The sequence below is a fragment of the Spinacia oleracea genome, chromosome 1, assembly GCF_020520425.1.
Source record: "Spinacia oleracea cultivar Varoflay chromosome 1, BTI_SOV_V1, whole genome shotgun sequence".
Taxonomy (NCBI): domain Eukaryota; kingdom Viridiplantae; phylum Streptophyta; class Magnoliopsida; order Caryophyllales; family Amaranthaceae; genus Spinacia; species Spinacia oleracea.
The window spans coordinates 8,859,803-8,885,668 of NC_079487.1; the positions used below are offsets into that span (position 1 = coordinate 8,859,803).

Genomic DNA, 25,866 nt, shown 5'->3' on the forward strand with positions numbered 1-25,866 from the left:
AAAAAAAAATCTTCTTCCTATAATTTCTTCTTCCAAAGACCTAGTTTTACTTAATTAATAATCACTAGAGTTTTTTTTTTTGTGCAAATTATGTATTACTTATTATTCAGGTTGGTTTCCTAAATTGTACTACATCTTATTGATACAATTATTATTATCTTTACCTATCCTAGTTGGAGTAGGTTACGAAGTTGGAGTACAGTATATAATATGAATTTATCTTTATCTTTACTCTTTAAAAAGTGGGAGGATCGTTTACTGTAGCATGTGAACAGTGAATTCCACATCAAAAATTTGTTTCTTATTCTCACGTGCTCAGTGCTTCCCTTCTTTCTCCTTATCCCACATTTCCTTTCATTGAAGCTCTCTCTCTACTCTAAAATGGAACCTACAAAATTCTGCTCTTGAATGTTGAATTTATCAACACTCTCCCTTTATTCTTCCTATGGAAATCTCAACTACGCCACTTCACTTTTCCAACAATTCAGTCTCCTTCAACCTTCACAGAGAATCTCATCATCAGATCTCATATAATCAATGGTTCTCGTTCTCCGTCTTTCACCTTGTACAATCTTATGATCTGCGTCGGCGTTACACCTGATAAATTTACCTTTCCATTCGTGATCAAATATTATTCCTCTACTTTGAATGTCGAGAAGGGGAAGGAGGTTCATGATTTCGCTGTTAAAACTGGGTTTTATGGTAATGATATGTTTGTTAATAATACCATTTTGTACATGTATGTAAAATGTGGGGTTTTGGACTATGCACGCAAGGTCTTTGGTGAAATCCCCGTGAGAAATGTTGTTTCTTGGACCACACTGGTTTCGGGTTTGATTGAGTTTTGGGATTTGGATTGTGCTAGGAGAATATTTTATCAAATATGCATGTTAGAAATGTGGTTTATTGGACTACTACGATTAATGGGTATGTGTCGAATGCATGGGAGGCCTCAAGAGGCGTTGAATTTGTTCTCCAAGATGCAGGTGGAAGGAGTGTAATGAGTTCACTTTTGTTAGCTTGCTGAGAGCGTGTACATAGATGGGGATTCTTAACTTAGGGGCTTGGGGTGCATCATTATGCTTTGAATAATGGGTTTCAATTGGGTGTCTACCTTGGGACTGCCCTCATTGATATGTATAGTAAGTGTGGTAGTTTCGAAGAGGCGGGGAAAGTGTTTGATGTGATGGAAATAAGGAGCTTAGCTACCTAACAGTGTGTTTGGGGACTCTAGTTTAATGAGGAAAAGTGTGTAAAATTGTGGAAATATGAGAATTCCTTAATGTTAGATTGTTTGGTAATTTAAATGGAAAAGTGAAGAAAATGAAATATGTGGAAATCAACTAGTTATATTTTGCCTGTTTTATTTTCCACACTTTTCCCCCCAAAAGTGACAGAAAAACTGTGGAAATATCTGGAAAACAAAATTAAAGAAGTAAAATATATGAGATATTTCATTTTCCCTATTTTTCCATAATAATTAGCCAAACAAATTAAAATTTGAGATTTCTACATATTTTTTCATATTTGCTTTTCTACAGATTTTCATAGTTTTACTTTTCCTCATATTTCCAAGTTCACTTGGTTCCCAAACACAGTGTTCCATGATCTAGCTTCGGTGTGCACGGGTATGGGGAGGAGGCATTGCCAGTTTCTAAGGAAATGATGGAGGAAAAGGTAATGCCTGATTCAATCACATTTGTTGGGGTATCGAGTGGTTGCTTTTAAACACATAGAGTGGATGAAGGTTTAAATTACTTTAAATTCATGACTTATGTGTGTGGTATTGTTCTTGTTTTAGAGCATTATGTTTGTATGTTTGAGTTGTGGGGTTGTGTAAAGGTTAACGTCAAGACCAGATCATATGGTGGTCAAAAGTTTGTACTGAAGACTGGAGCTTTGATGTTTTAGGAAAGCCTATACGCTAGATGAGTTCCATAGATATTTAGAGTGGCCTACTATTTCATTGGTGATATGCCTTGTGTGTGTACCGTGTCAATGACCAGGAACATACAATTGGCTTCTAGCTTCTAATTTATGATTGTGAATTTAGCTGGCTGGAATCAGTGCATGCTTGTAGTCGAGTTGATTATGTGGTAGTAGTGTTGTGTAAGTGTAAATAATCGGCAAACAATGATGTTCCTAGGAAATAGAATTTTGATTATAAAGTGATTTCAGAACATGGAAATAGTTTAAATGACTTAATCACTTAAACTATCTGATAGCAGCATCAATGTCTTGGATCATTATTATTGGTTGATGAATGGTGAAAGCATTTCAATTTAACTATATCAACACTTTTGTGATCATAACTTATAATTTAGTTGAGTTTGTGATGTAGATCATATCAGTCAGCATATATAATTTCCTGGCTGCAGCTATTATCTGCTTTTGCCATCATTAGATAATGCAACCTTTACATGATGACATGCACTTCTTGTATCCAGAAACTGAGGAGAAAGTAGAAGATAGTTCGAACATCTACTTAGTATGGTGGAGGTTACATTTTTCTGGGGTGTAGAACAAATCAATTGTACATAGGTAAAGTTTTTTGGTGACTTCATCCTGCAAGCATGGATTTCATGAACTATATAATGCCATCCAGGCTGGCATCCCGACCCGGTGTATATTCAATTTTTTGATGAACTTCCTATGATGGAAGGCTTGGAGGATCATGAACCCGGAGTATATAGATAAAGAAAATTAGGACTTAATATGTTAGAAATACGCGCAGAGAATTATACCACAATTACCGTCATATTAGGTTTCCAAGGCATATCGCGCGCAACGCGCGCGACCAAGCCACTAGTTATTAATAAAATCACGAGCTTGAGCATAGTTGAGACTTGAGACCGTTAGATTGTATGGTTAATAACAGTTTTGATGGCGAAATTGCAACAACAGATAAATAATGTAGCTCATTCACCGGAAACTCCAACTCCTCTCGATTAGGCCTGGTTATTAGACAGGGTATTCCAATGGACACCAGAGTCGGGCCAATATTAAAAGGGTCGTGACCCTTTATTTTTTTATTGGACAGGGCTCATATAGGGTATTTGTTTATAGTGTTGTTATAGGGCTTTTCTTAAAAGCCCAATAACATTCAATGAAAATACAAGGGTCATGAGTTAGGGTCCAGTAAATTACACGGCTCTCCTCCCCAATGTTCATCTCAGCTTTCTCTCTCCTCTTCGATAGTTGGATTACAAAGTTTTGTGTAAGGCGGTCTTACAAGGATACCCCTTTTATTTTAAGATTCCAAACCCTAATTCATTTCTCTGCCTCCCTCCTAAACTCTTCCCCCTCTCTCTCTCTCTCTCTCCTAACCCTCTGTCTCTCTCTCTCTCCTAACACTCTTCCTCTATCTCCTCTCCGCGGAAGAGCTGGTGTGTGGCCGTTTTCGGCGATGTTGAAGCGCGGAGAGGTGGTGTGTGGTCGTTTTCGGCGACGTTGAAGCTAGAAGACGGTTGATTCGGCGAGGAAGGCGATGTAGTTGTCGCTAAATGAGGTAATTATTCCATATAGCTCCTCCTTTCTTCAATTCTGTTAGGTTTTTGAATTTTCAATTCATTTTAGGTTTATGATTTTTCAATTCTTTTTTTAGATTAATTTTTTAGATTTTACATTACGGACTTTGAATTTTTCGATTTCTTTTGTAGATCTGAGACTGAGAGGAGGTGGCAGCGGCGCCGAAAATTACTTTACTTGAGGTGGAGGTGTCGTCGATGATGGAGGCAACAGAGGCGGATAATTAGGTTTTGGATGATTGATGCCTTGTTAACGTTTCTCATCGCTACAACTCCTCGCCGTCGTGGATGCGGCGGTGGCTGTTTGTCAAAGAAGGGCGCAACACTATCGAGGCACACACCAACCTTTACCCTCGCCCCTGGCCTGGTGGTCGTTGGTGGCAGAAGACCACCTCCTGCTCATGTTGTTGTTCGATGTTGTTGATAGCTGGTGGCGTGTTTGTTGCGTTTGTTTGTTTGATTTGTTTTAATTGATAATAATTTTGGTTTAGTTATGATGATTTCGTTTTAGTTAAGAATATTGTTGTTTTAGTTATATTTTATTTCGTTTTAGTTAAGGTTTTTTAAGTTTTAGTTACGTATTTTTCAGTATCAATTCAGGGCTTTAGTTATGATTTTCCGAGTTTTAGTTATGATTTCACGAGTTTTAGTTACAATTTTCTTGGTTTTAGTTAAGATTTTTTGAGTTTTAGTTACGTATTTTCGAGTTTCAGATAACGAATTTCAGAGTTTTAGTTAAGATACAAAATTTTAAGAATTGAAAATAATTAGTTAAGCAATTGAATCAATTAGTTAAAAATGAAACTAATAAGTTAAGCTTCAGAACCAATTAGTTAAGCAATGTAATAAATTAGTTAAGTAATGTAACATATTAGTTAAACCATGCAACCAATTAGTGAAGCACCAATTAGTGAAGCACTGGATTTAATTAAGTTAACCACTGGAACTAATTAATTAAGTTTGAGATTCAATTAGTTCAACAACGAAACTAATTAGTTATGCAACGAAACCAATTAGTTAAGCAATGAACCAATTAGTTAAGCACTTAAACCAATTAGTTAACCAATGAAATCAATTAGTTAAGCATAGCAACTAATTAGTTAAGATTTTATGAGTTTTAGTTAATAATAAGTTTGTTCAAAAATAATAACTATTCGACTCATAAATTTTACTATTTATCTTTATACCTTAACTATTTTGTTATTCAATTAGTTTTGATTTTATTACTTTTAGTTATGTTTTACACTAGTTTAGTTAGTACCAACAAAAAATTGAAAAATTTAATTTTGAAAAAATATTCGAATCGAAAAAAAAAAAATTAAGCCTGAAATCCAATTAGTTAAGCCTGAAATCCAATTCGTTAAGCTTGAAGTCCAATTAGTTAAGCCTGAAGTCCAATTAGTTAAGTCTGGAAAAAAAAAATCGAAAAACAAAAATTTCAAAAATTTATTTTCAAAAAAAAAATTTCAAAAATTTATTTTCAAAAAAAAATTTAAAAGAAAATTATATGCTGACGTTAGCATGACATCAGCACAGCGCCAACATGGCTGCCAACGGGGCTGACAGCAAGACTACTAATAAGGCGGTCTTTCCTGTGAGGCGGTCTCACACAAAAGTTTCTCCGTTTTCTCCTGTGATGGGGTTTGGAAAAACTCAATAACCACGACATCTTTTCTCCATTCTATCTGATGTTGATCCCCGTTTGGTAAGTATCCGTCCCTCTGTACTATGCAATTACTAAAGAAAACTGTAAAGCAAGAATCTTGAATATGAAGAAATTATTAGCGATAGAAGGATAGAAAGAGAGAAAAACCTGGAATCGGATTCAGACATTGTGAATTGGTTATACAAATGCGACTAATGAATTTGTGGTAGTATTTTATATGAATGCTGATGGTTTCAACCGGTTAAAGCATAATTGTGAATTAGAAATAATGGATTGATTTGAGTTTGATTTCGAGGTTAAGATTCGGGAAAAACAAGAATATTCGACATGAATGACTGAGTGATTAGTTTAGGATCCAACCTGATAATTTTACACACCCTTTTGTAATTAAGGCTTGTGGTGATTCTTTTCTTATTGCATTTGGGTAATTGTTAGTTGGGAATGTAATTGATATTTAGGGAAATGGCTAATGCACGGTTAGTGTTTGATAGATTGTCTAATAGAGAAATGAGTATGCAATGATAGTCTTACATTGTTCCGGAGAGTTTGCAACAAAACAAGAATTTACATTGACCAGTAACTTGTTCTTATTAGATACTAGATTAGATCCCGTGCATGCACGGATATTTTAAAATTATTGTTTGACCATATTTTTTACTCCGTATAAAATACTTCTTCTCTTAAACATAATGCATAATTAATAAATCTTGAACATATTCATATTTAATCATCTGATGTGAAACTTTACGTATTACATATTTTATATGCATAATATGCTAATTTGATCAAAATATTGATTAAATGTATTTTCTATTATTGATATACCGATTTGACAGAAATATTTCAATATAATGTTAAGCAAGTTATTATGTGGTATTTATTATTGTCTTATTAGTAAGCCAATATTTTGTTTCCATACATAAATCATTTATAAAAACTGTTAAAAACTAAATACATAAATAAATTAGATATATTTTAGGAAGCAGGCTTTTGGCGGGAAAAAATTGCACCAGGAAGTGACATGTGTCATTCCTGGTGTCTCTTTTAGTATATAGTAATAGATGCTTGACCACAAAAGTCGACCCGCTATAGGCCCTATTAGCTTTTGACTGTGACCCTGACCCGACCCTGACCCTGACCCTGACCCGCACGTATTTTCATTGACCCGCAAATGACCCGCCCCACTAGTGACCCGCCCCGACCCGCCCAATAACCAGGTCTACTCCCGATCCCCTGATATTTGACCATATCCTGTCAAGATTGCCAGTAAGAACCCTATCTCGTTTTAATTCTGTTTGCAAAATTTGGCATTCTACAATTTCCAGTCCTCAATTTGCAGAATCACACTTTAAGTTATGTTCTTTATCCTCCGATCAATTGATCCTACTTACTGCTGAGAACCCATTCAAGCTTATGTTGGTGCATTATGATGATAAACTTAACCATCTAGGAAACCCTATTGAATCGAATTTCTCTCTTGATCTACGTTTTCAACAGCAGTTAAACACAGAAACAGACCGAAGTGTGTTTTTTGTGGGTTCTTGTAATGGCCTAATTTGCTTGTATTATCAGAGTTTTGATTTCAATGATGTTGAGACTTTTCAATTTGATGATATCCACGGTTGGGAGACTTATTATCAAGTTAAACGTTGTTGTGGTTTCTTCGTTATTTGTAATCCTGTAACGCATGAATACCATGAAATTACTAATCCTTCAAAAACTACTCCTAGTTACGAGTTATTCGATATGCATGATTATTGGTTCGGTTATATACCCTCGATTGACGACTATAAAATTGTTGCTCGATCACTCAGTTCTTACATCTATGTGTATTCCTTGAAGATTGGGAAATGGAACAAAGTTTATGATACCAATAAGCCTTTTTTACTACGTTACGGTACCCTACCACGTTGTCGGAGACTATGGTGGTGTTTAATGATTTTGTGTATCGGCCTTTCGACTGTATAGGGAGTTGCTGACGTGGCACATTGTCGGATTTGATTTAGTAAATGAGCAAATCAAAGAATTTTCATGGATGAGTTGGCTAATGGAATACAATTCAATAGCTAATTTCTTTGTCATGAATGGGAGCTTATCATTACTTTGCACCTAGAAGCGAAACCTGTTGCTGATATTTGGATATTGAAACACTACGATGAATGGAATTCTTGGGAGAAATTGTTTTCCTTTCATTTTGATGACATGACTATTTTAGATATCACTCCCACAGGCATGATTTTAGCACAATATAGGACTTGGAAGCCACATCTTATCTAAATCAAGATAATAGACCCAATTCAGGACACTGAATTGTCGTCAATGGATGTTTCTGATTGGAAACTAAATAACGGAGGAAGTTATGTTGGAACTTTTGGCCTTTTGGAACAATCAAGCCCCCTGATGATGAGGAAGACCATGAGGTTTAATCACGTCAACAATGATGAGGTTTAACAAAATTTTGCTCTGATATTGAATATCTGGTTCCCCTTTCCCCTTTCCCCTTTCCCCTTTTAAGTTGTGTTACTTTTTCCTAAGCATCAACTTGTATCGCATTTTAATGGGCACTCAGCAAACATTGTGGAAAATTTTGAGAGAAACATCATTTGATTAATTTCATTGTACACTTAAATACAATACTATTATGTGAAGTATAATAACTGTACTACATTGCTTAAGAAAACATTTCGGTTAATCTTATCCTTTCTATCCCTCAGTTCAGACGTCGGTAATTCAGACTAACAGGTTTAACAAAAAAACAATATCAAAACTGCCTGCTTCAAACTGCTCACCAATGAACATACGTCTTCAATAATCTAATCTTAATTTCTTTTTACGGGGCCTGAATCCCTTAAACGTGTGCGTGCGCACAAATATATACATATAAAAGTTCTTTTCCAGATTGACCCTGGCCTTTATAGTGCTCAAACAGCATCAACAGATATACAGGAGTAACTTCTAAAGTCCAATTTCAGCCAGTAATCTCAAACCTCCCATTTTCTGCAAGCCTGGAAAACAAGTCTGTTTCTTCCATTAATCTATTAGCTCTGGATTGATTTCCAACAGAATTAATATCCAGATGTGATTCAGACGACATTAATTGAAGTAGAAGCTCACAAACTTCTCCCAAGTTGCTTGACATAGTGACGACCTTCCTTCCTTGCTCACCCGTGGAATTATCTTCATTATTTTCCATGCATATACATCTTCTGCATGCCTGCAATTCATATTTGTAAAACAAAATTGGTTACACATCATATTCTTAATTGCTTTCTAGTTGACTGTAACTCTTGTAAGGAAGGTTTTACATCACAAGATGTTCGAAAGTAGACTACGTGGAATAGTAATCTATACACAATTGTGATTGTAGTATACAACCAACAATCTTAATTTATACATCTGAGCATTATATTCAAGCGGTAACTGTTTATGCTGGCCATCCTTCCAATCCTAAACATATTCCCCATATATGTCATTATGTCAAAGCCATTTGATAGATACATATTTTGTCTTAATTAGAGTTTAGTTGAGTAATATCCAATTTTGTTACTTCAAAATAATTTTAATCAAAACAAGCAGGGCTCAGGTGAGTACAAAACATAATGAGTGGCAGAACAGCTCATGGCAAAGTTTATTTAAGACGCGAAATTAAGATCAGAGTTACCTGAAACTCATGATTCAGTTTAGCAATTTGATCAGGCGTCAGATAAGCGGACAGCAGCAGCTGTTGAAATAAGAGAACCACCTCAACACTTACGTTATTAGGAGAGAGGTTTTCAATTAAGCCAGATACACAGGCTTTATCGAACACAGAATTCATCCATAAAGGAGCAGTTTTTGATCTTAAAAGTGCTGTAGCAATGTGCACTGCAGGCCTGTGATGATTCATGAATGATGTAGACACTGAAGATGGAGCGGCCAAAGATCTTGCTAGCTCTTCCACAACCATCTTGCACCAGCTGTGGTTTCTAGCTAAACTTGTATGGCACACACTAGGTATTTCCCAGCTGAATATCATTGATAAAGAAAGGCTAGAGTTCATGGCAATACGCAGATCACAATGGAAAACCAGGCCTTCTAGTACCGCAACTATGGACCTTAAATACCCCATGCTGCATTTTACTCCATTCTGTTGATCTGTGATTCCACTCAACAACTCGATCAGGCAATATGAGGCAACCAATTTAACCAGGGGTGATCCAAAATGCAGGAATCTGCATATATCCTGGCAAAAAATTCCAACTGTAGGAAGTGTACATGTCCCTTCTGGTAAATTGAAGAAATTCTGCCAACCCATGCTTCCTGGTAGAACAACTTGCAAACTAAAGCATAAAAGAGTCAGCAATCTGTACAAGTAGAAAGATAATTAAGATATACTTCTAATTACCAAAAAAAAAAAAAACACCTTCTTAGGTAGAAGTGGATAAATAACAGTAGAAAAACTAAGGCATGCTCAGTGTCTGATTCCTCTTCGTGTTCAATTGAAGCAGATCCATTTGCAAAGAATCCTTTAACTGTGGCTCGCATTAGGGAGGCTAAAGAAGAATCCAGAAGTATGAACTTTGCAGTTTCTACAAGTGCCCCCTGAGTGGAATGATGCAAAACCATTGAAAGGACACCAAGTACTAAGAGATGCTCTTCTGTCCATCCGTTAGTCATCATGGTAGAAGTAAAGGAATCCAATAGCTGCATGAAGAGAGAAGAATTGAAAAAAAGAAAGAAAAGTTTCAAGGATGAGACTAGTCTAGGTCGCAATGCTTTAAACAAATAGACTTACCTACCTTCATCACAACTACAAGCCAAGCTTTATCATCGTAGAGTGTTTGAGACTGCACAGAACATAGAATGATGAATATAAAACGTGAAACGATCATGTAGCTCTCCAGCGAGGAAGTGCATAACAAATTTGAACAGAGATTCTGAGCTGCTATGTCCATCCCATGCATGCAGAGCTGATCTGAAGCATGAGGAAAGATGTTGATAATTGACGATATGAAATGAATAAATGATATTACATCCTCTAGCAGCAAATCTTTTCCAACAAGCTGTTTCAGTAAAAGGACCAACAGTTTTGGTAAAAGGTTGTCTTCAACAGAAGCTAAACGTGCAATATCGTGGAAATTACGTATCCTGCAATTTACTAGGGTCCCATTTGAGAAACTATTTCGAGAGAGTTTGAGGATCTGGCAAGACAAGGATTTGCTGAGTTTCTCCTGTTGAAACAACCATTCTAGCGTGGACGGATGAATGTCGAAGGACGATAAGTCCCAGTCTCGTTCTCGTTCCTCCAAGAGATGGAAGAAAATAACTTCTGCATCCGAACTGTAACAGATCTGGTAGTTTGTCTTGGAAAAGCATCTACACAGAGCATAAAGATTCAACAAATGGACAACAACAGTTGATTCAGCAGCTCCAGAAAGTAAGTGGCTGCTGTTGGCAAGCATATACTGCTCCAGAGAAGTCAAAACTAGCTTCTTGTCAGCAAGCCTGATGAAGATGGGAAATACCAGAAGGTTAAAATGTAAAATTTAAAGGACATTCATATGTCAGAAATGTAAAGCAGGCTTAGAGACTTGCATTTCATCGTATAAAGAGCTGATATACAGTATTTGCAATACAGCAGTCTGGCAAGACGATAGTTCTATGTTGTATTTCTGCCCAAGAAGAAACAGAAGATCAACAGGATCTATTGGCAAAGCAGATGCAACTGCTCTGATGGATTGGCCAGATTCATCTCCAAGAATATTATCCACAACTGTACTCAACATCAGGTACACTCTCAATTTCATCTTCTCTGTTGGGTACAGACCTAAACATCTGAAAGACAAGCTGAACCACGAGAGTGAAATTAGATCATGAGTGTGTTGCAAGGCCTGATTATCATGAGCTTGTAACAGTACAAAGTCCAAGGTCTCCAAAATCCCCAAAACACTCTCCTCTTCCAATCCATTGATTTCTGTTATAAACCAAGGTACTATATGGTTTTGACATACTTCTATAACTGAATTCCTCAGTTGCATCTCTGTACTGTTGTTACTTGTGGAGCTGATTTCAAGACTGAATGAATATGCCTCTTTTAAAAGAGATAAAGAATGCAGAAGTTGGTAGCTGTTTAGGTCATTTGTGCTCAATGAGGACAATATTGCATGTCTTGATGCTTCTAGGAGTGTAGGCATCAGATTTGTAGCTCCACTAGCAGAAGGAGATTTCAGAAGAGAAATAAACATGGAACATATGGTAATGAATGTTTCAGGAAGCATACCCATATCTCCAGCATTGTATCTCTTTAGCATTAGCGTCAAGGAACCACTTATTGCTTCAACAAGTTTGGTAGATACTACTCCAGGGGAACTTGAGATGCCAACCAATATGAGCTTTAACATCTGGGATTGAACAGGATGAAAAGGTATTTCAGCTACGTGAGGCAGAACGGAGACCAAAGTAGAGAAGCCAAGGGAAAGCCTCTGCCTGAAGGTGTGTTCAGCTGTTGATAAGAGATCGAGAACTTGAATGCAAGAGCTTACAATTTTATCCTTGTACTCTGTACAAAGTAGAAATAAAGCATACAGTTAGGTAGCTTGAAAAATGTATCGAACAAGAAAACTATACCTGCATAAATATTAGCCGCCGATTACTACAGTATAATGTGAATTCAAATGGTGGATATTTGGAGAAAAAACATTACTCAAAGCGTAACTGAGATATATATAAAGTAATATACACGTAACATAATGTCCCAAGAATTCCCTTAATTCCGATTCTTTATGAAATTTTGTGTTCAGGTATCACTTGAGGCGGATTGAAAACTAAAAGTACCACGAGCAAATTGTTACCTGATAGCCTCAGTATTTCAAATATATAGTCCGCAAGATTTTCTTCCACCAAAACTTGAATTTGTTTGAGTGAACAGTCTCCGCATGATAAACAATGTACTATGAGGTCTAGTGTAGAAATTTGAACTTGACCATCTGGAGAGAGCAATGGGGACTTAATAGCCTCAGCAAACAATCTACTTAAAGAAGAATCATTAGTTTCACCATTGGAGGATTGTGTATAGTTATCAGATTCACAGGTATCCATCATGTTGAATTCACTTGAAAAGGCATTTGAGAGGAATCCTCTTTGACTCAACACCTTCAGAAGGGCTACACAGGTAAATCAACCGTTACTAAACTGTGAGCCTTGAAATTGAATGCAAATACAAAGAGCTTCTTGCAGTGCTTCTTTTCCATGTGATGTAAGATACTATAACCAAAAAACAAAATGTAAAGCCCACCTCATCAGAAATTACGAACTTGAATGAATTGCCAAAAGTAAAAAGTTACTAACTTAATGTCCCTAAGTGAACACCTAGCTTAGCTTGCAGACTCAATTTGATCCTTAACAAAAGATGATAGGTTTGTCGAGCAAACTGCTCAAGAGATTATACCAAGCAAAGGTACAAGTCATACGTTCCTTCACAACTTCCTCTAAATTCTTAAAAAAGTTTGACCAACTGAAGACTATAACTGATATGATATTGCACTGCACTAGACTGATCATATGGAAGCCTAATCTCTACGTGGCCAGAGAATTAAAAAAATTGGACTCCAAAAGTGTAGGTCCTCTACTCTAATAAACCTAATCATATAGGCAACTCTGGATATTGACTTGCAGGCTTGCTGCTTAGTTATGCAAGTGTTCCAGAGTGATCCAAGCTAGAAGGCTATCGTGTAAGGGTAATTTTAAAAAATAAGGGACAGACCTAAACAGTTTAAGCGAACATCATCTCTTTGAGTCTTCATAAGTGCATCTAACGATAATTGCAAGATCACGGAGCAGTACTCAAGCAGTACATCAGCACCTTCCTGATCTTTACTGGAATGCTGCAGGATACATATCCTGTATAAAACAAACATGATCTCCCCTCGGATTTCTTCACTGCATTTGTGATGGCACATCAATGACACAGTGAAAAGATAATCATCCATGCTCAATAAATAAACTGCTCTGAGTTTGCTCTGGCTGATACCTGGGCAACTGAAGACCCATCACAAGGTTGTTGATCAGGCCAGCTTTATCTTTGATACAAGCATAAGTATCCATTTGGCGTGTCAAAAGAACTCCAAGACAATGTAGCTGCATTTATAGTGAATAGAGAAAAATCAGTGAGTCTAACTTAGTCCCGGGGAGGGAGATGACAGCAAGAAAAGGAAAAAATCCTGTTACTGACAAATGTTTAGAACTGATAATCCAAACTTGCCTAGAAAACGTTGGATATGACAGAAGGCTGAACATAACTGATTTAGAATTTTAGACTTACTAATGAACGTAGTATGTTTGATGTTATTTGAAGGAAATGCATTTATAGGAGACTCAGAAACCATATAGTAAATGGAAAGAAGTTTGATGAAACAATTACTCCGTCCGTCCCTTAATACTCGACCTGTTTTGACAGGACACGCTTGCCAATGCACAACTTTGACCACCAATTTCTTTAACTACATATTATAAAAACATATTATAAAAACATATAAAAATATTAATATTTTGAAAATATATATTAAGATGAAGCCAACAATATATTATATACTAACATTTGTTTTCATATACTAGAAATAAAATAGGGTCAAAGTGAATTATGTGAATAGTGCAAAAAGTCAAACCGGGTCGAGTATTAAGGAACGGAGGGAGTACGTACACTATGCTTGGATAGGAAGATTTGGAGGGAAAGTGAGTACTGTAATACATTTTCCTTGTATTGGAGGGATGCATTTTCCTTCCCCTTTAAATTAACCAATTCCCCTTCCATTGTTGGACAGATTTGAAAGGAAAACAGAAGCTCACTCTCTCTCTTCTCTCTCCTCTCTTTCCCTCCGTAAATGCTAACCAGTCAAAGAGTTAAGCATGGTAGTATTTATTCCATTCAGTAAGTACTCTAGTTAACAATCAATTGTTGTGATATTATCCATGTTATACACAATACAGCTTGCAGCTTGCAGCTTTCTCTCACCATATGCAAACAGCAGACACTATTAACCAAAGATCATAATTTGGAATGTGAGATCCCTCAACTTAATACTGAATTAACGGAACTCCCAACCTTTTTCAACTTCTCATTAGATTCTTCATCACCTGTGTATAAACTAATTAAGAGAAACTAATCAGTTGTCTGATCATGTAGTAGATTTCAAACCTACAAGGTATAGATGTTAGGTTCACAAATGTTTTTTGTGCTTTTGTCTTTAATTTTACACGGCGAAGGTTCATTCCCAATATAGACATATTTTGTTATCAAATTTGACAGTAAGCGGCAAATGCTTTGGAAAAGAGGAAATCTACCCTAGGCTGGCCTTTTCCAGGAAAGCATTACAAGCTTACAACTCCTAGTATATAAACACATCACACTGCTATTTCTAACATCTATTTTCAATTTTTCAGTTCAACAAATCTATAAACTGATGAACACAAGAAGCGGATACACAGTTAGATATACTCAATTATAGGCTCATAGATCAAGTCTAACTACACCTGAAACAAAGACAGGTAAAAGATAATGTAGAGAACAGTTCTAATGCGAAATCAATCTGCAAAGTTGTATCTAATAAAGCAATACAGCATTACAGTCCCTTCTAATACTCTCATTCTAGGTGCAACATAATACATAAATACTACGCATGTTTATCAATTATCAGTCCATACACTCATCCATATTTGTAGTTTAGTTTGGTGTCTATACATTATTGGCAAGTTATATCAACTACTATATGCATAATTTCTATAGATTTTTGAGAAAACATAATGCATCAATGATTTTTGCAGATAATGGTAGCCAGATAGTATCTTTGAGGAAATTCTCTCCAAGAGCCAAACTCAATGCAGAAGTGAATTTATAAGCTCTTACCAATTACTCCATCTTTAGTGATTTCAGTATGCCCATCAACATGTGACAACCCCACCCGTCAAAAAAAACATGTGACAACCCCAAAATGAGGTCTAAACACTCAGCTCTCAGCTGAAAATGAACATAAAGTTTCAATTTGACAAAATTTGCATCCGACAAAATGACTGCCAACTTACTCCGTAAATATTAATATCGTAACTCAGGCTAGAGAAAGAAAGAGGAACAGAGAATTACTTTGTCTTAAGCATTACATCTAATACTATGGTCTACATTTTCCACATCTCTCCGTATTCGAGATAGCTTAGTACTTAAACAATCGATTCTCCAGACATTCACACCAAACAACCTATCAACTCAAAATCACAAACCTACTCATGAAAATTTAGCACAAAAAAGGACTCTCTTCTCAAGCCTCAACAAAAAAACTAAGTACAATTTCTCACAAACTAATCAATCTCGGAAGTAACCATATTGAAGGACAAATCCAGCAGTCAAAAATTCCAACGTACTTCACACAACTTCACAGATCAATTCTCCGCAAAATCCACACCAAATTCAACCGATTAAATCACCAAATTAAACCTAATTAAGCAAAATTTAGCGCTGGCACACACACACATAGAGAGACTCAGGTTCTCACCGAATAAAATTGACGACGTCTCCAATCAAATAGTGAAAATCTTCACATAAATTCATCAATCTCCAAAAACAATTACACCGAAACATAAAATTACATTTTCACACGAATTCACTACTCAATTTCGACAAAAACCAAAAGAATCACAAAATGGAATTATTTCACACAACTTCACCAATTAATTCTCCAACAAATCACATCAAAACCTAATTGATCAAAATTCAGCTCAGTGACTCACCGAGTAAACTTGCCGGCGACTCCAAGCGAGTTCACCAGAGGACAAAACAGCAGAAATCATCGCAACAAAATCTCCAGAAACCGAAGAACCACCAGCACCAGACAGATCGGAGACGATCTCAATAACTTGTCGAGCAATTTGTTCGTCATCGAAAGAGGAGAGAGAGTTGACGAGAGGAGAGATAATGAGGTGAACATGGAAGGAAAGAAGAGGAGAGAGAAAGGAAGGTTGAGAGACGGCATGAGAGAGCTGAGAGAGAGCGTAGGAGACATGGAATGTGGGAGAATTAGGGTTTGAGATCAGGTTAGTGAAGCAGAGTAAGCAGATTGAACCTCCTTCTTCTGTTTGTAAGATGAAAGAAGAACGATGACCTTGACTACATGATGGTGATGGCGAAGAGGATGATGGAAGATGAGAAGATTCTGGAATTGTAGATGGTGAATGTTCTGAGTTGCAGCTGTACATTTCTGGATTTTGGACGGGGTGGAGGAGAGAGAGAGGGAGGGAGGGGAATAGGGGATGATGTGCAAAATTCGAATTTGGGGCGCCAAAAGCTGCATTGAGTTATTTATACAAGTACGGAGTAGCATAATCCGTTTTTTTTTGGTTTTTTCTCCATTTGAATTTTCAAAGTTAAATATCTTCGATTCTACGTGCGTAAGAATTCTAAAAAGGTTAACCCAAAAAATGCAATGGAGCAAAAATTAAGAAATGGAGGGAACTCCAACATGAACGACTGGTGGAGTGGTGCACCATGTTAATAAGCCTTTGTTCGCCAATTCTTACATAGATCAAGTCTACGCTTAATTTGTTATAAATGAATGACCTTTTATGCTTGAATATAATGTTGATTTTTATGACAATTTGATGTTTGAATAATGAGAAGAAATAATTAAAGAAATTAAAAACACACATAAAAATTTAAGGTGGTTCACTCTTCAATAAGCTACATCCCCATGGGGGAGGGTTTGGAGCTTGTATTATTCTTCAATGGAGAAAGGATTACAAAGAGGAATTCTCAAATGTGAAAAGGAGATCATTCTATGTATGCTTAGATCTAGGGTTTCAACCTCACTTGTGTTTCTCTTTCTTTTAATTCTGAACATCTCATTACATTTGGTATTTATAGTGTTAGACATCAAACCAATCTAAGGGACAAGAAAAGGCCACGTCGATTGTACCTTGCGGAGAAGAAAACAGATTACCCGCAGAGTTCGGTCGAACCTTTTAAAGGGTTCGGCCGAACCAAGGTCAGGTTCGGCCGAACTTACCCAAAGTTCGGGCGAAACCTCCAAAAACATAGCTAATGATCTCTTCAGGTTCGGCGAACCACCTAAGAGTTCGGCCGAACTTTCAGTAGGTACGGCCGAACCTACAGCAAGTTCGGCCGAACTTCCCCTGCTGCATGACAGCTTCTCATAAAACAGTCATAACTCACTCATTTCTCATCCAAAATGAGCTTATGACCAGGCGTTGGAAAGCTATTGAGCCAAGCTTTCACCTCCAACTTGAATCAACTCAATCTAATGAGTAGATCATGAGATATGTCCATTTGAAGTCAGACCATCCACTATAACACCCTAACATCTTTCAAGGAAGATTCGAGGCACACATAACAATTCTCCACCTTGACTTGAATCCTCCATACTTCCTCATAATGTAATACCAAACTATACTCCAAACACACTCCCAACAAGGCCTTATGGGCTTACATCGACCATGGAGAAAGACCAACTAAGTCCACACACAAAGTGAACTTAGTTGTCGGCAAAGGCTTTGTCAACATGTCGGCGGGATTCTCCTTGGTACCAATCTTCTTCAAGAGCAATTCTTTCTTAGCTATCACATCTCGAACAAAGTTGTACTTGATGTCAATGTGCTTGGTTCTCTTGTAGAATGTGTTTTGATTCTTAGCCAAATGTATGGCACTTTGACTATCACAAAACACGGACACCAAGCTTGAACATGGACTAAACTCTCCCACAAGACCCTTGAGCCACTTTGCTTCTTTGAATGCTTCGGTAATGGCCATAAACTCGACCTTCGTAGTTGAAAGAGCTACAACATCTTGTAGCGTTGATTTCCAACTCACGGCCGTACCACCCAAAGTAAAGACATAGCCAGAAGTAGATTTTCGGTCATCCAAATCACCTCCATAATCCGAATCACAAAAGCCTTCAAGTCCGTTTGCATTTCTACCAAACTCAAGCCAAAAGTTTGAGGTACCCTTCAAGTACCTCAACAACCACTTCACGGCTTCCCAATGGACCTTTCCCGGTCTTGACATATACCGACTAACCATACTCACCGCATGAGCTATATCTGGTCTTGAACACACCATGGCATACATCACACTTCCAACCGCACTAGTGTATGGAATGTGAGTCATGGACTTTTCTTCTTCCTTGGATTGAGGACTAAGCTCCTTGAGAGCTTAAAGTGAGAACTCAAAGGAGTGGAAATCGGTTTTGCATGCACCATGGAGAAGCGCTCAAGCACCTTCTCAATGTATCTCTTTTGACTAAGATACAAAACTCCCGCATTCCTATCACGAATAATCTCCATACCAAGAATCTTCTTGGCTTCACCAAGATCTTTCATATCAAACTCACTTGCCAACAACTTATTCAAGTTGTCAATCTCAATCATATTCTTGTAAGCCACCAACATATCATCTACATATAAGAGCAAGTAGATGAAGGAACCACTCACAAGTTCTTTGTAATAGACACAACTATCATAAGAGCTCCTTGTGAAATCATGTGCCAACATGAACGAATCAAATCGTTTATACCATTGCCTGGGAGATTGCTTCAAGCCATACAAGAACTTTAAAAGATGACACACATGATTTTCCTTTCCTTTGTCCTCAAAACCTTCCGGTTGCTTCATGTAGGTCTCCTCCTCCAAATCCCCATGGAGGAATGCGGTCTTCACATCAAGTTGGTGTATGTAACTCCAAGTCTTCCATAGCTACCAAGGCAAGCAACACCCTTATGGATGAGTGTTTCACAACCGAAAAAAATACTTCATGAAAGTCAACGCCTTCAATTTGTGTGAAACCTCTTGCAACAACTCTTGCCTTGTAGACGGGACCGCCCGATTCCGGTGTACCTTCCTTCTTCTTGTACACCCACTTGCACCCAACAATTCTTTTGCCTTTCGGGGCAATGCATAAGCTCCAAGTATTGTTCTTGTTCAAGGACTCCATTTCTTGTTCCATGGCCATCAACCACTTGCCGGCATCATTTAGAGACATTGCTTCCTTGAATGAACAAGGATCATCATTATCAGTCTCCACTTGACTTGCAACGGAGAGAGCATATTGGACATAATCACACTCCTCAATGTATCTACTTGGAGGCTTGATTGTTCTCTTTGCTCTTTCTTCGGCAATAGATTTCTTTTGAGCTTGTGGTGTCGCTTCACGAGGTCTCCTTGATGAGGGACCATCTTCATGTGAATGCTCATCTAGCTCCACCTCCTCCTCGGTATCATGGTGTGAACCTACATCATTGCAAATAGAAAGCTCCTTTCCCGGAGTGATCATACAATTTTCATCAAAAAACAATATCTCTAGAAGTTATGACTCTTCTAGATTGGTTACACCATACTCTATAACCTTTAACTCCTAAACCATAGCCAACAAAAATACATTTTTTAGCTCTAGGTTCAAGTTTACCATCACTAACATGAATATAAGCCGGACAACCAAATAATCTCAAACTAGAATAATCAACGGGTTTTCCGTACCATACCACAAGAGGTGACTTGAAGTCAAGAGCCGAGTGAGGAGAGCGATTCACCAAGTAACAAGCCGTTGAAACGGCTTCCGCCCAAAAAGATTTTCCCAAATTTGCTTGTGAAAGCATACATCTTGCCCTCTCTAAGAGAGTTCTATCCATTCGCTCCGCAACCCCATTTTGTTGAGGCCTACCCGCACAAGTTCGATGCCGCACAATTCCATGCTTGAGACAATACTTCAAGAACTTCTTCTCTACAAACTCTAGACCATTATCGGTCCTCAAGGTTTTGATCTTTTTCTCGGTCTTCTTTTCAATCATGGTCTTCCAATCATGGAACACATCAAAGATATCATCTTTATGCTTTATAAAGAACACCCAAACCTTCCTACAAAAGTCATCAATTATAGTGAGAAAATAATTACAACCACCAATCGAAGGAACTCTAGAGGGACCCCACAAATCCGAATGGTTGTATTCAAGTATCCCTTTGGTGTTGTGTACGGCGGTTTGAAGCTAACCCTCTTGTGTTTACCAAACACACAATGCTCACAAAAGCCAAGGCTTCCAAGTTTCAAGCTTCCAAAACAACCTTGCTTGCTAAGCTCCGACATACCATGCTCCCCCATACGGCCAAGTCTCAAATGCCATAACTTGGTTTCACTATCACTCATAGTACCCGTGGAAACATTTGCCGAGCCTACCATGGTGGATCCTTGCAATGAGTATAAGCTACCCACTTTGGCACCCTTCATCAACACAAGAGCACCTTTCACAACCTTCATTACTCCACCTTCCGCTATGCACTTACAACCGTTAGTGTCAAGAGTGCCAAGAGAGATCAAATTCTTCTTTAGCTCCGGAACATGACGAACTTTAGTTAAGGTTCTCACAATACCATCAAATATTTTGATGGCTACCGTCCCAATTCCAATCACCTTGCACGTTGCATTGTTTCCCATGGTGACATTACCTCCATTATACTCCTCATAGGAGCTAAATAGATCCTTGTTGGGGGTAATATGAAGCGAGCAACCCGAATCCAAAATCCATTTATCCTTACCCTTGATTCTTCCATGAGTGGCAACCAAAGCACCACTATCACTATCGGTATCTACAAAGCTAGCCTCGGCGGTAGCATGAGGTTCTTTGCCCTTTCCGGACTTACCATCACCTCCCGATTGTTTCTTTTGCCACTTCCAACATTCCGAATAATGTGGCCTTTAATGTGACAATAATTGCAAGACTTGTTACGGTTAGGATTCGGTTTCTTTGACTTGGACCGACCCCTATTCTTTCCCCCATTACCACCACTACTAGTAGAAGTCTTCTCATGATTTCTATTCCTCACAAACAAGCCATCATTGGAGTTATTTGATGATTTAGAAATTAATTGATTATCAATTAAGTCCCTTAGGGTCAAAGCATCTCTAACATCATCAATACTCAAGTCATCTCTACCATACAAGATAGTTTCACGAAAATGTTTATAGGATGGTGGTAATGAACATAACAAGTAAATTGCAAGATCCTCATATCTAAAACAACATCAATATTTTGAAGGTCCATAACAATCGAAAAGAACTCATCTAAATGAGACTTAAGAGAATTACCTTCCTCAAGCCGAAGATCATAGAGCCTACTCTTGAGTAGTAGACGATTGGTGACACTTTTAGCCATATAAAGAGCCTCCAACTTCGACCATAGATCATCGGCGGTTTCCTCCTTGGCAACTTCCCTCAATACTTCATTCGAGAGGCAAAGTTGTATAGCCGACAAAGCCTTCAAATCAATCTCCTCCCACTTCTCTTCCGACATGGTAGTGGGTTTCTTATCCTTCCCTTCAAGTGCCTTGTGCACACCATTTTGTATCAAAATAGCTTTCATTTTCAATTGCCAAAGGCCAAAGTTAATTGACTTATCAAACTTCTCAATATCCAACTTCATTGTCGACATGAGTATTCAATACTCCCCAAGAAATCAAACAAACAACCCAAACACAACCTTAGCTCTTGATACCAATTGTTATAAATGAAGGACCTTTTAGGCTTGAATGTTGATTTTTATGACAATATGATGTTTGAATAATGAGAAGAAATAATTAAAGAAACTAAAAACACACACAAAGATTTAAGGTGGTTCACTCTTCAATGAGTTACATCCCATGGGGGAGGGTTTGGAGCTTGTATTACTCTTCAATGGAGAAAGGATTACAAAGAGGAATTCTCAAAGGTGAAAAGGAGAGAATTCTATGTATGCTTAGATCTAGGGTTTCAACCTCACTTGTGTTTCTCTCTCTTTTAATTCTGAAAATCTCATTACATTTGGTATTTATAGTGTTAGACATCAAACCAATCTAAGGGGCAAGAAAAGGCCACGTCGATTGTACCTTGCGGAGAAGAAAACAGATTACCCGCAGAGTTCGGTCGAACCTTTTAAAGGGTTCGGCCGAACCAAGGTCAGGTTTGGCCGAACTTACCCAAAGTTCGGGCGAACCTCCAAAAACATAGCTACTGGTCTCTTCAGGTTCGGCCGAACCACCTAAGAGTTCGGCCGAACTTCCAGTAGGTTCGGCCGAACCTCCAGCAGGTTCGACCGAACTTCCCCTGCTGCATGAAAGTTTCTTGTAAAATAGTCATAACTCACTCATTTCTCATCCAAAATGAGCTTATGACCAGGCGTTGGAAAGCTATTGAGCCAATCTTTCACCTCCAACTTGAATCAACTCAATCTAATGAGTAGATCATGAGATATGTCCATTTGAAGTCAGACCTTCCAGTATAACACCCTAACATCCTTCAAGGAAGATTCGAGGCACACATAACATAATTTATTGTGAATCATGTCTAATAAAGAACGTCTAACACATTTCTTCTAATTTATTTTGGCATAGTTTTTAGGGTTATTACAGGAAAAATATCAAATTGATGTCGTTAATAGAAGTTATGCTTAAATAATGTGATTTTACTTTAATATTCACTTTAAAAAAATGTTACTTTAATTTAAAAAATGATTACTATACCTAAAAATTGATGTTTAAAATTGCATATAAACACTAATGAACAATAAAGATCGATATATGTAAACGTGTTGTTAGAGAAAATTATTGACTAAAGATCCACACTAATTATATTGTGGATTAGGTCCACGCAGGAATAATCTTTGTATTGAATAAGTTGGATCCATTAAATTATTCAAACAGGTAGAAATAATGGGAGTTACAAGTGTTGTATAACATGGGTGACACGATGAATCGATGATAATGGATCGACACACGGTGTGATGGCATGTTTATATGATAACATGAGAGTCATGCACCCGTGTTAGATAACACATATAATAGTTTGATCACAAACACAATTACAAGGATACCCTTAGAAATACTCGTATGGCTACATTTGACACTTCCCTTTAGACTATGAAACATGAACATCCTTCAACAACGATTTGAGACGCACATATAACAATTACAATTATAAAAGCAGAAATTTTTGTGTAAGACCGTTTAACGGTTAGACCAATTTTTTGGTACTAACTAAACTAGTGTAAAACATAACTAAAAGTAATAAAATCAAAACTAATTGAATAACAAAATAGTTAAGGTATAAAGATAAATAGTAAAATTTATGAGTCGAATAGTTATTATTTTTGAACAAACTTATTATTAACTAAAACTCATAAAATCTTAACTAATTGATCTCATTGCTTAACTAATCAGTTTCATTGTTTAACTAATTGGTTTAGTGCTTAACTAATTAGTTCGGTTACATAACTAATTGGTTTCGTTGCATAACTAATTGGTTTCGTTGCTTAACTAATTGAATTTCAGACTTAACTAATTGGTTTCAGTGATTTACTAATTAGTTGTTCCAGTGTATAAAAGTGGTCTAATCGTTAGACCGTCTTTCCTAAAAATTTGTATTGTAAAAGACATCTAAGCACCAGAAGAAAAAAAAAAAAAAAACAATTATAAAAGACATCTTCCATGGAAAGGTAATAAACTAATACTACCTCTGTTCCTAAATGATCTTTACGGTTACTATTTGCACGGTAATTAAGGAATTTTGGTGAACATGTGATGGTGGGGTAACAAATGGAAAATGAGTGGCTATAAATTGTCCAACAATGTGAGTGGGTGGAAACTAATATTAAAGTATTGTGAGTGGGTAAGTTATGGTGGGCCAAATAAGAGTAAAAATGGAATAAAGTAGGAGTGTAAAGAACTTTCAGGAACGGACTAAAACGGAAAGCGTAAAGAACTTTTAGGAACGGAGGTAGTAATATGGTAGAATATTATGGAAACCGTCCAAAAGCGCTCAAGGAGGGTGAACACTTAATAGCCTGCATACAAGGAAGGATAATAACTGATTGAGTGCCTAGTTTTTGTCTCTAAATTAGATAGTTATTACAGACCGGGGGAGGGGTTTGCAAAATACATACTCCGTAGTTAATTAGTTATATATAACAACAGGTCCGTTCTACTATTCGCAACTTCGCAAGCCTTGCTAGGTAGTTTGCTACTGCATTGGTGTTTCTTCCTTGAAATCTTCAAGTGCTCTCTACATTTCAAGATCATAGTGGTTAGTCTACCTTTGTTGTAACTGTACTCTTGAATTTCTCTGACAGTCTCGGCACAAACTAATGCAGAGAGTGATATTGTGATATGCTAATAAATCTGAGTAGCAAATATTCTGAACTCTTAGACAGTGTCATACACTCTCTTTACCCGTGTTCACTTAGAAACTTGGCTCAAGCCGCTCAACTACTCTACTCTAAGCTGATATTTTATGTTCTGATGAATTGCAATCTTTGAATTTTGTCAAAAGGTTACAACAAAAGATGTATATTAGTCCTCTTCTGTCAACACGAATCATGGTCACTCTTTTGTAAGTGAATACTTGAAATGTTTACGCTGCAAGGCTTGAAATGAGTGAAATCTATATTTAGAAACAAAATCATAAAACTAGAAGGTGTTCCGTGTTTGTAGAGAATGTGTGTCCTAGGTACTTTCACGCTAGTGATCTGCTGTTGCTTCTACTCACAAACCAAACAAAAAAAAACCAAACAGAAAAATTAACAGTTTCACCGATCAAATTATGGTCAATCATATCCTAAACTGCTACAAATCCACTAAATGAAGAAAGAAAACACATTTTAGCAAACGTGACCTATATTCATGAGGGCTCTTCACTCTTCAGTATGATGTAACAGTACTTAGCTATACAGCAATAAAATTACTGCCTATACATGCAACAACTAACCCTGTCTCTCCAAGCTACTTTAGATGATTATCCGTGAGTAGAGTGCTTTATTGGGTCTAGTCTCATACAAAATAACTACGGGTATGTCATCTGACTTTCAATATCTAATGGGATCATGATGGCTAGTAGACCATTACAGAGGTTCACAACCAAAAATTATGGAATCAGAAATCAGAATTTCATTACCAACAAGTCAAGAACTACTACTTATAGCAACTGAAGTACTACCTATACAAGAAGCTTCATTTTCCATGCAGCAGCAACACTTAATATTAGCTATTCTGCTCAAACCAGAAAAGTTGAGTGTCAGGAGCAGTTTCGCATTGACTACAGCACCTCCAAGGGAATAACCAATTACATGAGAAACAACCTACAATAAAGCTCAAATTAACACAAAACAGCAGACACAGTCAAACCTCATTATCGTCCTTGCTGAAGTTGATTGTTCCAAAAGGCGAAGTTAGGGTTTCCACGAAACTTTCTGCACGAATATCCAATGTATAATCAAGAGAGCGAGCATCCCCTTGTTCTGGACGGTCGTTACTTACGTCAAATATCTTAAACAGCCATAAACTCCTTACCAAAATCTTTCCTGTGGGAATGGATGTATAGAAACGCCAGTCTCCAAAATTGACAGAAAACAAAAACTCCCAAGAATTCCGGTCATCATAATGTTTCAATGTCCAAACATCATCTACCATATGAGATTTGTGGCAATACAACGATAAGCACCCATTTCTCACAAAGAAATCTGCTCCAAAATACTCATTAAGAAAATCTAACCATGGATATTCTTTCCATTCTTCATTGACCAAATCAAAAGCACAAATGCGCTTGTCCTCCCACTCATGGCCCAAACAACCTGGATGCCAGTACATAATATCATTCATCACTGTCGTCTTGCAACTAAAATT

At 37.2% G+C, this 25,866-nt stretch overlaps 2 protein-coding genes and 1 pseudogene across 2 annotated transcripts; 1 reads left to right on the plus strand and 2 right to left on the minus strand.

Annotated features, from left to right (window-relative positions):
- Nucleotides 1-408: 408 nt before the first annotated feature.
- Nucleotides 409-1,911, plus strand: LOC110778003 (pentatricopeptide repeat-containing protein At3g26630, chloroplastic-like; annotated as a pseudogene).
- Nucleotides 1,912-7,985: 6,074 nt separating this feature from the next.
- LOC110778002 (protein PUTATIVE RECOMBINATION INITIATION DEFECT 1) lies at nt 7,986-16,501 on the minus strand. The gene is made up of 9 exons (XM_021982563.2): nt 15,949-16,501; nt 13,202-13,308; nt 12,935-13,110; nt 12,024-12,335; nt 10,768-11,731; nt 9,972-10,677; nt 9,596-9,876; nt 8,855-9,512; nt 7,986-8,407 (listed from the first exon to the last, which is right to left on the minus strand). Exons 1-9 carry the CDS (start codon nt 16,411-16,413, stop codon nt 8,162-8,164), a joined length of 3,915 nt encoding a protein of 1,304 aa, XP_021838255.2. The 5' UTR covers nt 16,414-16,501; the 3' UTR covers nt 7,986-8,161.
- Nucleotides 16,502-17,656: 1,155 nt separating this feature from the next.
- LOC130462708 (secreted RxLR effector protein 161-like) lies at nt 17,657-18,337 on the minus strand. The gene has a single exon (XM_056831512.1). It carries the CDS (start codon nt 18,335-18,337, stop codon nt 17,657-17,659), a length of 681 nt encoding a protein of 226 aa, XP_056687490.1.
- Between the last annotated feature and the right edge of the window lie 7,529 nt (nt 18,338-25,866).

Coding starts and splice junctions, on each gene's coding strand:
- LOC130462708 (XM_056831512.1), bottom strand. CDS start 18,337: ATGACTCACATTCCATACACTAGTGCGGTTGGAAGTGTGATGTATGCC.
- LOC110778002 (XM_021982563.2), bottom strand. CDS start 16,413: ATGTACAGCTGCAACTCAGAACATTCACCATCTACAATTCCAGAATCT. Junction 9,513..9,595: donor ATCCACTTCTACCTAAGAAG/GTGTTTTTTTTT, acceptor TTTATGCTTTAG/TTTGCAAGTTGTTCTACCAG. Junction 8,408..8,854: donor AACTGAATCATGAGTTTCAG/GTAACTCTGATC, acceptor TATGAATTGCAG/GCATGCAGAAGATGTATATG.